General features: G+C 41.2%; 1 protein-coding gene across 9 annotated transcripts in view; it reads left to right on the top strand.

Moving 5' to 3' along the window:
• Positions 1-13435, top strand: part of ADD1 (adducin 1) — an 88709-nt gene that overhangs the window by 49372 nt on the left and 25902 nt on the right. For all 9 annotated transcript variants that reach the window (XM_045997317.1, XM_045997319.1, XM_045997318.1 and 6 more), the window contains exon 4: positions 6986-7137. In XM_045997317.1, the coding sequence (XP_045853273.1) occupies positions 6986-7137 (152 nt within the window). The remainder of the gene's footprint in view (positions 1-6985; positions 7138-13435) is intronic.

Below are 13435 nucleotides of genomic sequence, written 5' to 3'. Positions count from 1 at the left end.
TTTTTAGTACTATTTCTTTAACCTTTTTCAGGCTACAATTTACCCCTTTCTCTCTCTTTTTAAGGTTTATTTTTAGAGAGGGACGGGTGCCCATTTTGGGAAGGGGGAACGGGAGAGGGAGAGAATATTAAACAGACTTCTCGCTGAGCTCAGAGCCTGATGTAGGGCTGAGTCTCATGACTGGGAGATCATGACCTGAGCCGAAACCAAGAGTCAGACGCCCAACTGAGCAAACCACCCAGGCTCCCCAAAACCATTTCCTTTAAACTCAAGGTGTAAGGAGGAGGGGTGCCAGCGTGGCTAGGTCAGTTGAGCACCCAACTCTAGATTTCGGATTAGGTCATGATCTTAGAATTGTGAGATGGAGCCTGCCATCAGGCTCCTTGCTCAGTGAGGAGACTGCTTGGGTCTTTTTCTCTCTCCCTCTGCCCTTCCCCGTGCTTGTGCTTGCTCGAGCGCGCGCTCTCTCTCTCGGTCTCAAATAAATAAGTCTTTAAAAAAAAAATAAAGAGGGATACCTGGGTGGCTCAGTCCATTAAGTGTCTGCCTTTGGCTCAGGTCGTAATCCTAGGGTCCTGGGATCAAGTCCTGCATGGGGCTCTTTGCTCAGCAGGGAGCCTGCTTCTCCCTTTGCTTGCTGCTCCACCTGATTATACTCTCTCCCTCTATGATAAATAAATAAACTCCTAAAAAAAAAAATAAAATGGGTTTGTTGCCCTGCAGAACTTGCTACAGCCTGAATTTTGCTGATTCCATCTCCATGGTACTGCTAACCTTGTACTTTGGTCTTCCAAGTTTACAGCAAGTTGGTAGTTGGATCTAGATCCTTGACTGTGTTTGGATTCAGCTTTCTGGCAAAGCCTGCTCTCTGTAGGCGGTTCTGTGTTCTGTCAGTAGGTACATAGTCTGGCAGTTCCTTTTTGCATTGTTAGCAGCTATTGATTCTCAAGACGGAGGTCCATTAATTTAATAAAGATTCCAAGATGGAGATATTTTAATGCCGTCATTCCTCCTTTGTATTTATTAACTAGGCTATTTCTGTAAAGAGCAACTTCCCTGGAAATGGGGCATGGCTGGAAAGGGGCCACCCCCTTCCCTATCAGTCATTGCATGTTTGAGGGGAATGTCTTGCTAAACTATTTATAGATGATCTGTTTCTGGGTTGGAGTTTCACACATTGCGGAGCAGTTTCCTCATTGTCATCTATTGAAATCAGGCTTGGGGCAGCTGCATGGCTCAGTTGGTTAAGTGTCTGCCTTCAGCTCAAGTCATGATCCCAGGATCCTGGGAAGGACCTCTGCATTTGGTTAAGTGTCTGCCTTCAGCTCAAGTCATGATCCCAGGGTCCTGGGAAAGACCTCTGCATTGTCCATTGTCTGAGCTCCCTGAGTCTGTTTCTCCCTCTCCCTTTGCACCTGTCCCCTCTTCCCCGCTAGTGTGCATGCACTCTTTTCTCTCTCTCTCTCTCTGTCTCGCTTTCCCTCTCTTTCTCAAATACATAAATAAAATCTTTTAAAAAACAAATAAGGCTTACACACAAGAAAAGGAGCTTCCTCTCAACTTTTTTTGGTTACCCAGTGGTATGGTTTATATGGGAAAAGTAAACCTTTTCAAAATAAGTTGGTTCCTTGTCATTGTTTCTAAGATGACCAGCTGTTATATTTTGGTATTATTTCATAGATTTCAGTATATTTAATGAGTTTCAGAACATTGCAGTTAACCCTTCTGACTGGTGGAAGTCCCTTTAGGTTGATCCCTGAGCCTAGTAGTCTTTGACTTTCCAGGCCATCCCCCACAAGGAGATGTTCTAGGCTCCCTGAGTGTATTTCCTGCCTAGGTCTGGAATTGGCCATTTCAAAAAGAAATCTTTATTTCTTTTTGTGGGAAATGGAAATTAGTCTAGGTACTACTATAGGAGTGGGTACTTTGCTGGGTACAGTAGCAGTGAGCTGGGTTAGTCCTTCTTTCTAGGCCTTTTTAGTAGGAAATATATTATTACCTTGTGAATTATATGGCATACTGTTGAATGTTGGAATTTTAAGTATATAGTGGAATTATACTCATAATTCTATTTAAAATTCAGTACTAAGGGGTTTTTACCTGATCTCCTCTAACCCTTATTTTCCTCTCTTCCACAACAAAAATTCTGGTTTTTAAGGACAACAGGAATAACAAAACCAGAATATTACATGATCACTCATTTGTTTTTCCCATGTATCACACACAATAGCGATACCCTACCAATATTATGTTCCCTCTTCATGATTGAAAATAGTTTCATTCTGTGTTGTCAGCATATAACCGTGACACGATATCATCTCCCTCTTACAACACTCATTTAGTATTATAATTAGTAACTTAATTCTGTAATAAATATATATTTAATGCTCACCACTGCCTTCGTATCAGTGTACTCCTAGTCATTTTGGTTGTCTTAAGTACCTTCTCTAGTAGCCTTCTCAGAAAATGCTTGTGGAAACAATACTTTGAGTTCTCGCATGCTGGCCTTTATATGGCAGTATGAATTTGGTTTGGTTAGTTAGACCCTAGACTCACATTTTCGATTTTATGAATCTTAAATAATTTTCTTCTGCCTCAAAGCACTGCTGTTAAAATTGAGGATAACCTTTCCATTTAAGTGACTTGGTCTCTTTTGCTGGATGTTCAGAGTACTTTTTTTTTCTTTAGAGACGAGCAGTTTTACCAGAATATATGTCTTAGCATTGGTCATCCTGGGTTAATTTTCTCAGACGACATGGTCTTCCAGATCTTTTGTATTCTAGGAACATTGAATTGGTTTTTAGTGTTTATCCTGTTCCCTTTTGTTTCCTACTGCCCAGATGCTGTTGTGTGCATGTTGGAGTTTGTCTTCCTTAACTGTCACTTGTTCTGAAGACCTATTTATTGCTTCATTTCTTTATGATTTAAAAGAATTCTTTTTTTTTCTCTTTACATTCTTTTCTCCTAATTTGAATTTAGTATTTTTAAAATTATTTTCTCATTTATATCTAATTCCTCTTATGTTCTAGCCTTCATTTCTGAGTTGTTCTGATTATATTAAGTGTTTTTTTGGTATCTTTTATTATTTTAATACTTTCTTTACTGTGTTATGAAATAACAGATTACAGTTTTCATCTGTTTTGTGGACATGTCTTTCTTGTGTGTTTTCATTATCTGTAGGGATGTGATTCTGCTCTTTTTTCTTGATAGAATTTTTGTATGGTATTTGAGCATGGTATTTTTCTGTTCTTTTTTTTTTAAGATTTTTGTTTATTTTAGAGAGCACAGCAGGGGGAGGGAGGGACAGATCAAGAGGGAGAGGGACGGGGCGCCTGGGTGGCTCAGTGGGTTAAAACCTCTGCTTTCGGCTCAGGTCATGATCCCAGGGTCCTGGGATTGAGTCCTGCATTGGGCTTTCTGCTCAGCAGAAGGCCTGCTTCTCTTCCTCTCTTTCTGCCTGGTCTCTCTGCCTATTTGTAATCTCTGTCTGTCAAATAAATAAAATCTTAAAAAAAAAAAAAAAGAGGGAGAGGGACAAGCAGATTGCCCGCAGAGCCCAGCGCTGTAGTTCAGTCCCAGGACCCTGAGATCATGACCCAAGCCAAAGTCAGACAACCAACTGAGCCAACCAGGCACTCCCTTTTCTTTTCATTTTTACATGAAATTAGTTTTCTTGAAGGATTCTGGTTCAGAAAAGCTTTTCTTTTTTTACGTTTCATTTCTTTTTTTTAAGATTTTGTTTATTTGACAGAGACAGCAAGAGAAGGAATGCAAGCAGGGGGAGTGGGAGAGAGAGAGAGAAGCAGGCTTCCTGCTGAGCAGGGAGCCTGATGTGGGGCTCCATCCCAACCTGAGCCAAAGGCAGAGACTTAACGACTGAGCCACCCAGGGGCCCCCAGAAAAGCTTTTCTAATGTCATGGCTCTAGAGCTCCCTCTTCGTTGTTTTTGTGAAGTGCCAAAAAATATGGCAGTTTATTGAAGCAATTGGGTTCTAGTCCCCTTCCTTGTTTTTATCTGGATTCTTCACCTCTGTTTTCTTTATAGTTCTGTGTTAGTCAGTTTGCATTCTAATTACCACAGATTTCTTTGTGTGAGACTTTGTCCTGAAAATCATTTTTAAATGGCTAGTTTGGAAATTTTTTTTTAAGGATTTAAGTGTGCAGAACTCGTGGTCTCAGCTGCTGTTCTCAAATTGGCCCTCTAAGCTTATCATTGTGAGTTCCTGATAGTTCTTTTGGGAGTTTGGCAAATGGTCTATGGTTCCTTCTGCTTCTTCCTTCAGAGATGATGATGTCCTACACTGTATGTCAACCCTACCAGTTATATTTTCTGTTTCATCATTCTACCTTATTAGCTAGTGTTATAGGTATCACCCTTAGGTTTTGGCTTTGCTATCTTAGTTTGTGTAGCTAATTTTTTTGTGCAGTGTCGGGATAGAGATTTAATAAGATTCAAAAACTGTACTCACTGCTACCATCTTCTGAGAATCTTCTAAAAGACAGTTTTTAAGAATTAAAGATCTAAAGTAAATGTTGACCTATGTTAAATCAAGATAATAGGTGGGTTTTTTTGTATTGTTCTCTGTGTTCTTCTGTGTGCTTAAGATAGTTTATAATTAAAGAAAAGATTCAAATTTAGCAACATGTAATGAGGAGTCATGCAGATACTTTTTCCCCCCTTCCTTCCCTGTATGTATGTTTTTGCTTGTTTGTTTTCCTTTTTCTTGCCTTATTGCATGGGTGAGAATCGCCAGTATTCAGTAAGAATGCCAGAGTATACATCCTTGCATACTTCCTGATTTTGGGAGAGAAACATTCAGTCTTTCATCATTATGCTTGATATTCCTGGTAGGTTTTTTTGTAGATGTCCCTTATCAAGTTGAGGACACTTCTATTCCTAATTTGTGGAGTGCTTTTATCCTAAATGGATGTTGAATTTTGTGAAATGCTCTCTCTGTATCTATTAAAATGATCTCATGTTTTTTCTTCTTCAGTTCAATATAGTGAATTATATTTATTGCTTTTTTAAAAAAGATTTTATTTATTTATTTGACAGAGAGAGAGAGATCACAAGTAGGCAGAGACACACAGAGAGAGAGAGAGAGGGGAAAGCAGGCTCCCCGCTGAGTGGAGAGCTCAATGTGGGGCTTGATCTCAGGTCCCTGATATCATGACCTGAGCTGAAGGCAGAGGCTTAACCCACTGAGCCACCCAGATGCCCCTATTTATTACTTTCTTGAATGCTGAACCAATTTTGTATGCCTGAGATAATCCCCTTTTGCCCCCATCATGATGTTTTAGTCTGTCTGTTTATTGCTGGACTATTTGCTGAAATTTTGTTAACTAATTTTTAGTCTGCGTTCATGGGAGATATTTGTCTTTTTTCTCACATAACACAGTCTTTTTATGGTTTTGATATCAAGGTGATGCTGGGCCTGATAGAGTGAATTGGAAAGTGTTTCTGGAAGAACTTATGTAGAACTTTTGAGAAAAGTTTTTATGGAATTGGTATTTTTTACTTAACTATATGGTAGAATTCACAGTGATGTCATCTGGGCCTGGAGTTTTCTTTCTTCCTTCCTTTTTTAAAAGATGTTATTCATTTATTTATTTTAGAGAAAGGGAGCTCCTGCAAGAGGAGGGAGGGGCTGAGGGTTATGGCGAGGAGGAGGGAAAGAATAACAAGGAGACCCTGCCCTGGGCACAGAGCCCATGTAGGGTTTGATCCCACAACCCTGAGACCACAACTCCAGCTGAAATCAAGAGTGGATGCTTAATCCACTGGGCCCCCTGGAGCTCCCCTGGCCCGGGAGTTTTCTTTATGGAACCATTTTTAACTGCAAATTCATCTTAATGGAAACAGGGCTATTTAGCATGTCTGTTTCTTCTGGAGTGAGCTTTGGTAGCTTATGTCTTTCTAGGATTTTGTCTGTTTCATGTAAATTAAAACATGTGCTGGTATAGTTGTTCATATTATCCTGTTATTATCCTTTTAATGTCGGTAGGGTATGTAGTGATGTGCCTTCCCTATTGCTTCTTAATGGTGACTTTTGCTTCTGCCGTGTTTTGTTGGAGTCTGCCTAGAGGTGTCTTTTATTTTGTTCCCTTTCATTTCGTGTTTCATTTATTTTGATTTCATTATTTTGGTTTTAATCCTCTCAAGATTAAATGTTTTTCTCTATTGTTTTCATTTTTTTAAAGATTGATTTATTCTTAAGAGAGAGAACGTGAGCAAATGTGTATGTGGGGGGGTGGGCAGAGGGAGAGGGAAAGAGAATCTCCTGCAGACTCCCCACTGAACATGGAGCCTGATGCAGGGCTGTGTCCCATGACCCTGACATCACAAGCTGAGCCTAAACCAAGAGTCTGATGCCTAACTGACAGCAGCACCCAGAAAAATAACACCCTCTGTTATTTTTCTGTTTGACTGATACCTCCTTTTTCATTCTTTTTTTCCTTACTCTTTTTGGATTTAGTTTTCTTTTTTAGTTTCATAAGATGAAACCTAAATCATTTTTTAAAAAACTTTTTTTTTTTTTTAAATTTATTCGAGAGAGAGAAAGAGTATGAACAGGGGAGAGAGACAGAGGGAAAGGGAGAAGAAGACTCCCCAATGAGCAGGGAGGGAGTCTGATGTTGACTTGATTTCAGAACCCTGAGATTAGGACCTGAGCTGAAGGCAGATGCTTAATGGACTGAGCCACCCAGGTGCCCTCTTCTTTTCTAGTATATATGTTTACTGCTGTAGATTCTCTTATAAGCATTGCTTTACTGCATTCCACAAATTGTGCTACCATTTTTGTTCTTGATTTCTAACTTAATTGTATTAATGTTGGGGAACATGATTTTTATGAAATAGTCTTTAAAGTTTTTGAGTCTTACTTCATAGCCCAGGGTAGAATATTAACATCTCAGGTTTATTATTACTTGTGTTATATTTCATCAGAAATAGTAAGTGTTTGAGTTTGTTTCTCTTCTATTTTAGGTCTTGGTATGGTAACTCCTGTGAATGACCTGAGAGGGTCTGATTCGATTGCCTATGACAAAGGGGAGAAATTACTGCGGTGTAAGTTGGCAGCATTTTATCGGCTGGCAGATCTCTTTGGATGGTCTCAGCTTATCTACAATCATATCACAGTGAGTATTAAATGGGGTAGTAACTGAATAATAAATGGAATATTACGTGTCTGGCACCACCTCTTCCCGTTTAGGGAAAGAAGGGTCAACTGAGCTGAAGTCAATCTTGGAACACCTTCTTTCTCATTCCTGACTGCAGAGTATAATCATCTGAGAATTACGTAGTTTGAATTAAAAATTATGAGGACAATAGTTCTTTAAAACTCACTTTTTGCATACTGACCTTATAAATGAGCGTTTACCGAAGTATAGTCTTCCCCTGTTACCTGGGGTCTTGCTTTCTGCGGCTTCAGTTAAACTTGCTGTCGGCAAGTCCGGAAACACATGGCCCTGCTTCTGGTGTATTGTCAAGGTCAGTGGTAGCCACTCGCTAAGTCACACACCCACAGCACTCACCTCCTGCGGCTCCTCACAGGGGCAGTTGATCACCTACATCATCACACGAAGAAGGGTGAGCATAGGGAAGTAAGACATTTTGAGAGAGAGGGAGAGACCATATTCACACAACTTTCATTGTAGTGTATTATTATATTTATTCTAGTTTATTATTTGTTATTGTTATTAGTCTCTTACTGTGCCTAGTTTATAAATCTGACTTTATCATAGGTATGTAGACATAGGGGAAAAGAATGTATATCGGGTTTGGTACTGTCTGCGTTTTCTGGCATCCACTGGGGGTCTTGGAATGTCTCTCCCACAGATAAGGAGGAACTAGGGTACAGGCCATTCCCAAAAATCTTATTATGCCTAAAAACCAAAGAATGAAGATGTTTGTTTTATTTCTTGTTCTGACCCAAGTCTTCTATTTCTCATAGTTTTTTTTTTCTTTTCTTTTTAAAAGATTTTTTTTATTTGTCAGAGACAGCACAAGCAGAGGGAGCAGCTGGCAGAGGGAGAGGGAGAAACAGACTCCCCACTGAGCAGGGAGTCTGATATGGGACTCAGTCCGGGGACCCTGGGATCATGACCTGAGTCGAAGGCAGACACTTAACTGACGGAGCCACCCAGGCGTCCCATCTCATAGTTTTTTCTTTAGCTGCTCCAGTTTTAGCTATTTTTAAACATTATCAGTACTTTTGTTTTCTTCTTTCAGTAAGTATTTACTTGGTGTCTGCTGTAAATATTGATTCTGTATCAAGCATTGTTCTAGCTCTGGGGTTCTGTCATGGAGTGAGACAAGTCCTGCCTTTTTGGCTTGTCCTTTCTACATCCCAAGCCACTGGCCCCTATTTCCTCCCTGTTTGGTCCAGCGTGGTGTATCCTATCCACGACACTCTTCGCCAATACTGTGCTATCCCTACCTGCCCCCAAGCACCAGACTCTGCTGCAGGGAGCCTCAACACACCCCACTGGCTTTCTCCTTAGACGCAGCCCCAGATGCAAATGAATCCCCAGTGCTGCCTGGCACTGTAGGACGTCTCACTTAGCCAGCTCACTAGTGTTTCTCTACTGTGTCTATTGTCCTCGAAACTCTTGACCTCTTTTCTCCTAGCAAATGAGCACAGTGTGTCACAGAGCATGTGGGAGCGCCTGACCACCTGCAGCCAAACCTTGTTTCCCAGTTGGAGTTTCACCCCCTCTTTCCACCTTTGATTCCTAGTGCCTTGTCAGGTTTCTGTTTTCTTCTTTGCTCTTCTGTTGAGATAACTTCTTTCTCTGACTTTTATACTTATTCCAGTCTCTGTTTCTTCATTGACTTTCCGCTATTGGATATTTCAAATTATTAATATAGTGCTTACTTCTAGTAATAAGTGTGCCTCCCACGGACATCTGTAGAAGTCAGTCCTGATGGTACTCTCACCTCCCCTAGGGCCACTGCTGTTAACAGCCGCTTAGACTGTTTTACCCTTTTCTTCATAGCCAGCGCACATGTAGGTGATTTTCACACGTGGACTGGTAGTGGTGCTAGGTTCGCTCCATTGTAGTCTGCGGGGAGTGCTATGCTTCTGAGGAGGAGGGTGGTCTGGAGCCCACCTTTTTGGCCAGTGCACTGTGCTTCCGGGACATGGGATGGATCTTGGCCAGAGATGTTGTGTTACCCTCCCCTCTGTCTCTTCCCCACGTTGCCGTTAAAGTTCGCTTTTGAAAATGCAAACCTGGCCCTGTCATGTCCACACGGTCAGGCCTGTAGGATGTTATCTCCACCCAGCACACCTGCTTCATTTCCCCCAAAGCAGTTACCATCACCCATACTTTCCATTTGCTTATCTGCCATCCATCTCCACTCACAGTAATATTGAGTCTGTGAAGGGTGCTTCTGTAGGTACACAACAACCCAAAATCTGGCCTCAGTAAAAATATCAAACAGGAACTGGGAACTCCATGGTGCCTTGTGGTGCTTGGTTGGAGGGTCCACTTAGCCTGCCAGTTCTGCCAGTTCTTCCATTTCTGTCCCTGGCGCCTGCGTGAGAATTGCCGGCATCTGTGACTGATCCTGCTTCACAGAGTGCTCTGTGGAGGGAGTTTAATGCTCAATGGTTGGCTAAGTTCCATGAAAATGTTACATCTACAATCAGAAACATAATCCTTGGCTTTACTAACAGCTTCATATTCTTTGGGGGTTTTAAAATCTGTTTACCAGTAGTCCCCACTATGAATGCTGTTTAAGTTTAACTTGCTAAAATTGCTTTTGCCACCCATTACCCCCTTCATTTAGTACTTGGCAGAATTAAAGCATTAGTTAATGTTCACTCTTTTGTAGATGATCTGTGTGGCCTTTAATACTTATGAGTAGAAAAGATACTGAAGCACAAAAATATTTCCTGTATCTTGTGAACTAGAGAATCTTTGAGGAAGAAAGTTTTGTTCTTATCTTTTCAACTACTTACGGCATTCATTTTTTGTTTTACAATCTAAGTGTTATCATACAAACTCTTAACAGAAAATAAATATTAACAGTATTTATCAGTGCAACCAAAAAGTGCTACCAGGTCACTGTGCCCTTTCTTTGAAAGGGGGCCTAGGGATTTTCTGCTGAAGGGAGTTAAGAGTGCTAGCAGGCATTGGAGGATTGGAGATGATTGTCTGAATTAGATCTCTGTCTTAAGATCGCATCAGGTTTCGAGAAGCTTTGGAGGGGGTGTCAGAAGCCACAGTGGCCCAGTTAGCATGGGAGCTGGACTTCTCCTTGTGGTGGCGCTTAGCTAATGCTGAGGCCTTTCCACCTCTAAATGCCTCTTGGTTCAGCTCCAGTGTGGACTGTGGGTTGTGCTAAGCCTTGGGTGTTGGGGGGGAAGGTCTGGAGCCCACCTTTGTGGCCAGTGTGCTGTGCTTCTGGGACATGGTGTAGATCTTTGCCAGAGAGGCTGTGTTGGGTGTCTTTGGTTTTTCGGGAGTGACCTTAAAAAATCTTCGATGTGAGTGCTCAGTCCTTGTAGACAGACAAGGGGCACCAGGTGTGTAGGAACATATGCACTGAGGGTGATACCAGCCCTTCGGAAACTTTCTTGCAGATATCCTCTGCTCTTGTTTACTTCACACCTATGTTTAGTACTTTTGCCTTTATTATTTAGAGAGAGAGAGAGCATGTGCGAGTGTGTGGGTGTGGTGGGGAGGGGCAAAAGGAGAGAAAAAGAGAATCTCAAGCAGGCTCCACACCCAGCATGGAGCCAGATGCAGGTTCGATCTCACAACACTGAGATCATAACATGAGCCAAATCACAAATCAGATGCTTAACAAAGTGAGCCACTCAGGTGCCCCAGCACTTTTTCCTTTTTTGCTTCAGACTCAGAAAATTGTATATTTTAAGCTTTTTCTATTAAAATATGTAGATTTGATAGGCTTTTTTTTTTTTTTAGATATATTTTGTTTAAATATCCAGGAGTAGGTGGGATATGGCCCCGTTATTCACACCAGTTTGAGAGAATGTTGTATGCTATGAACAATGTTACAAAGACCATGTGAAGAAATGAGAAGTCATTATAAGCAAGAGAGCATGCAGTGTATACTGTTGGTAACTGTATGCACAAGGTCTGCATGATGATAGGGAAGCACATTATTGGCTTTGTAGTAGGTTTTTAATGTGGAACCTGATAGCATGCTTTTAAAATTTATATGGAAGACAAAAGTCCAAGAGTAGCTAAGATGAACTAAGTAAGGAGTTTTTCCTACTGACTGTCAACTTATAAAGTGGTGGTAATTAGAATAGTGTGCTTTGGGCAAAGGAAGAGACGGACCAGTGGGACAGAACAGAATCAGGAGCCGGATCTCATGTACTGAAATCAGAGACAGAGAAGAGTCTGCATTGTGGATTGTAATTGACGCTGACACGGTTGGACTGAAAAATCGAAATTGGAAAGTTATATATTTATACCCACAAAGCAATCCCAGTGAATTCAGAATTTTTGTTTTTTAATTGGTCAGGCCACACCCCACTGCCTTTTAAAAATCATTTTATTTTTTTAAGATTTATTTTATTATTTTGGGGGCACCTGGGTGGCTCAGTGGGTTGGGCCTCTGCCTTAGGCTCAGGTCATGGTCCCAGGGTCCTGGGATCAAGCCCACATTGGGCTTCCTGCTCAGGAGGGAGCCTGCTTCACCCCCCCCCACCCCCACTGCCTGCCTCTCTGCCTACTTGTGATCTCTCCATCTCTCTCTCTGTCAAATAAATAAGTAATTTTTAAAAATTTTAAAAAAAGATTTATTTTATTTTTTTTTAATTTTTTTTTTTTAAATTAAAGATTTTATTTATTTATTTGACAGGCAGAGATCACAAGTAGGCAGAGAGGCAGGCAGAAACAGGCTCCCCGCTGAGCAGAGTGCCCAATGCGGGGCTCGATCCCAGGACCCTGAGATCATGACCTGAGCCAAAGGCAGAGGCTTTAACTCACTGAACCACCAAGGTGCCCCCAGAATTTTTTTTTTAATTTTGAAGATTTTATTTATTTGAGAGAGAGAGCATAAGTGGGAGGGATGGGGAGAGGGAGAGGGAGAAGCAGGCTGCCTGTGTGGGGCTCAGTCCCAGGACCCTGGGATCATGACCAAGGCTGAAGGTAGACGCTTAACAGACAGAGCCACCCAGGTGCCCCTAGATTGTAATTTTTAAAGAAGATGGCAGTAGAAGCACAGAGCTCCCATACACTGCTGGAAGGAGTGTACATTTAATTAGGGCCTTTGGAGATAATTTAGTGTCTCTGAAAAAACCTGACCATGTATGCTGGGAGATAGGTACAAGAACGTTCCCAGCATTGGGTTACATAGCAAAACAGAAGCCATGGGCATTGACAGAAGAATGGACACATCTGTTGTGTATTCATCCAGTGGATGCCGGGCAGCAATGACCATGAGTAAAGGACGGCCATGAGTATCATAATGTGGAGGAATCTCAGAAATAATGTGGAGGAAGAAATGTCACTGAAAAATGCAGTATGATTCTAATTATTTGAGGTTCATAATCAGATAAAAATTAAACAAGATACGGCTTCAGGATGAATATTTATTAGGTAAAACTGTAAAGTCAAGGAAGAAGATGCTGAACACATAATTCAGGATAGTGGTTACTTTTGGGGAACAGGGAAGAGGCAAGCTTCTGGGATACTAGAGAGAGTTTGATTTATTATTATACTTAAATTGTACACATACCCTCTAAACACTTTTTATACATGGTGTGAGATAAAAACTGTTAAAGGAAGTAAATATATCTGATGATTAATCTTTTCTTATTTCCAGCCTTTTTTTTTTTTTTCTCATTCTAACCAATAAATGCACAAAGGAATTCCTTGTTTTCTGTTTTGACCCAACTTGGGAATTGGGGTAATTGTCTAGTTAGTTTTATTTTAGATAAAAAGTTGTACACTTTTTAAAATACAAGAACTGAATTTAGAAATAGCCTCACTAAACTCACCATTAATGGGAAAATATTTTCGGTAAAGGTGGAAATCATGTGGGCATTTTTGAAACCACCATGAGAATGGGGAAATGGGGATTTACAGAGAGTGGACATCACAGAGGTGGATTTAGAACAGACTCATTCATGGTCATGATTTACTACTGCTACTCCTACCGCTAGTACTCGTGGGGAGATGCTGTTTACTGCATTGTGAGTAGGAGCTCTCATCATTCCCTCTTTAAGGTTAAGGAGGTGGGTGGGGAGGGGCACCTGGGTGGCTCAGTCGGTAGGCTCCTGCCTTTCGCTGGGACCGTGATCCTGGGGTCTTGGGGTCAAGCCCTGTATCGGGCTCCCTGCTCTATGGGAAGCCTGCTTCTCTCTCTCCCACTCCCCCATTTGTGTTTCTTCTTTTGCTGTGTCTCTCTGTCAAATAAAAAAATAAAATCTTAAAAAAAAAAAAAAAAAAGGAT

Source organism: Meles meles, chromosome 2, assembly GCF_922984935.1.
Source record: "Meles meles chromosome 2, mMelMel3.1 paternal haplotype, whole genome shotgun sequence".
Classification (NCBI taxonomy): domain Eukaryota; kingdom Metazoa; phylum Chordata; class Mammalia; order Carnivora; family Mustelidae; genus Meles; species Meles meles.
The sequence above is the reverse complement of the archived record's forward strand: the minus strand, read 5'-3'. Positions and strand labels throughout refer to the sequence as shown.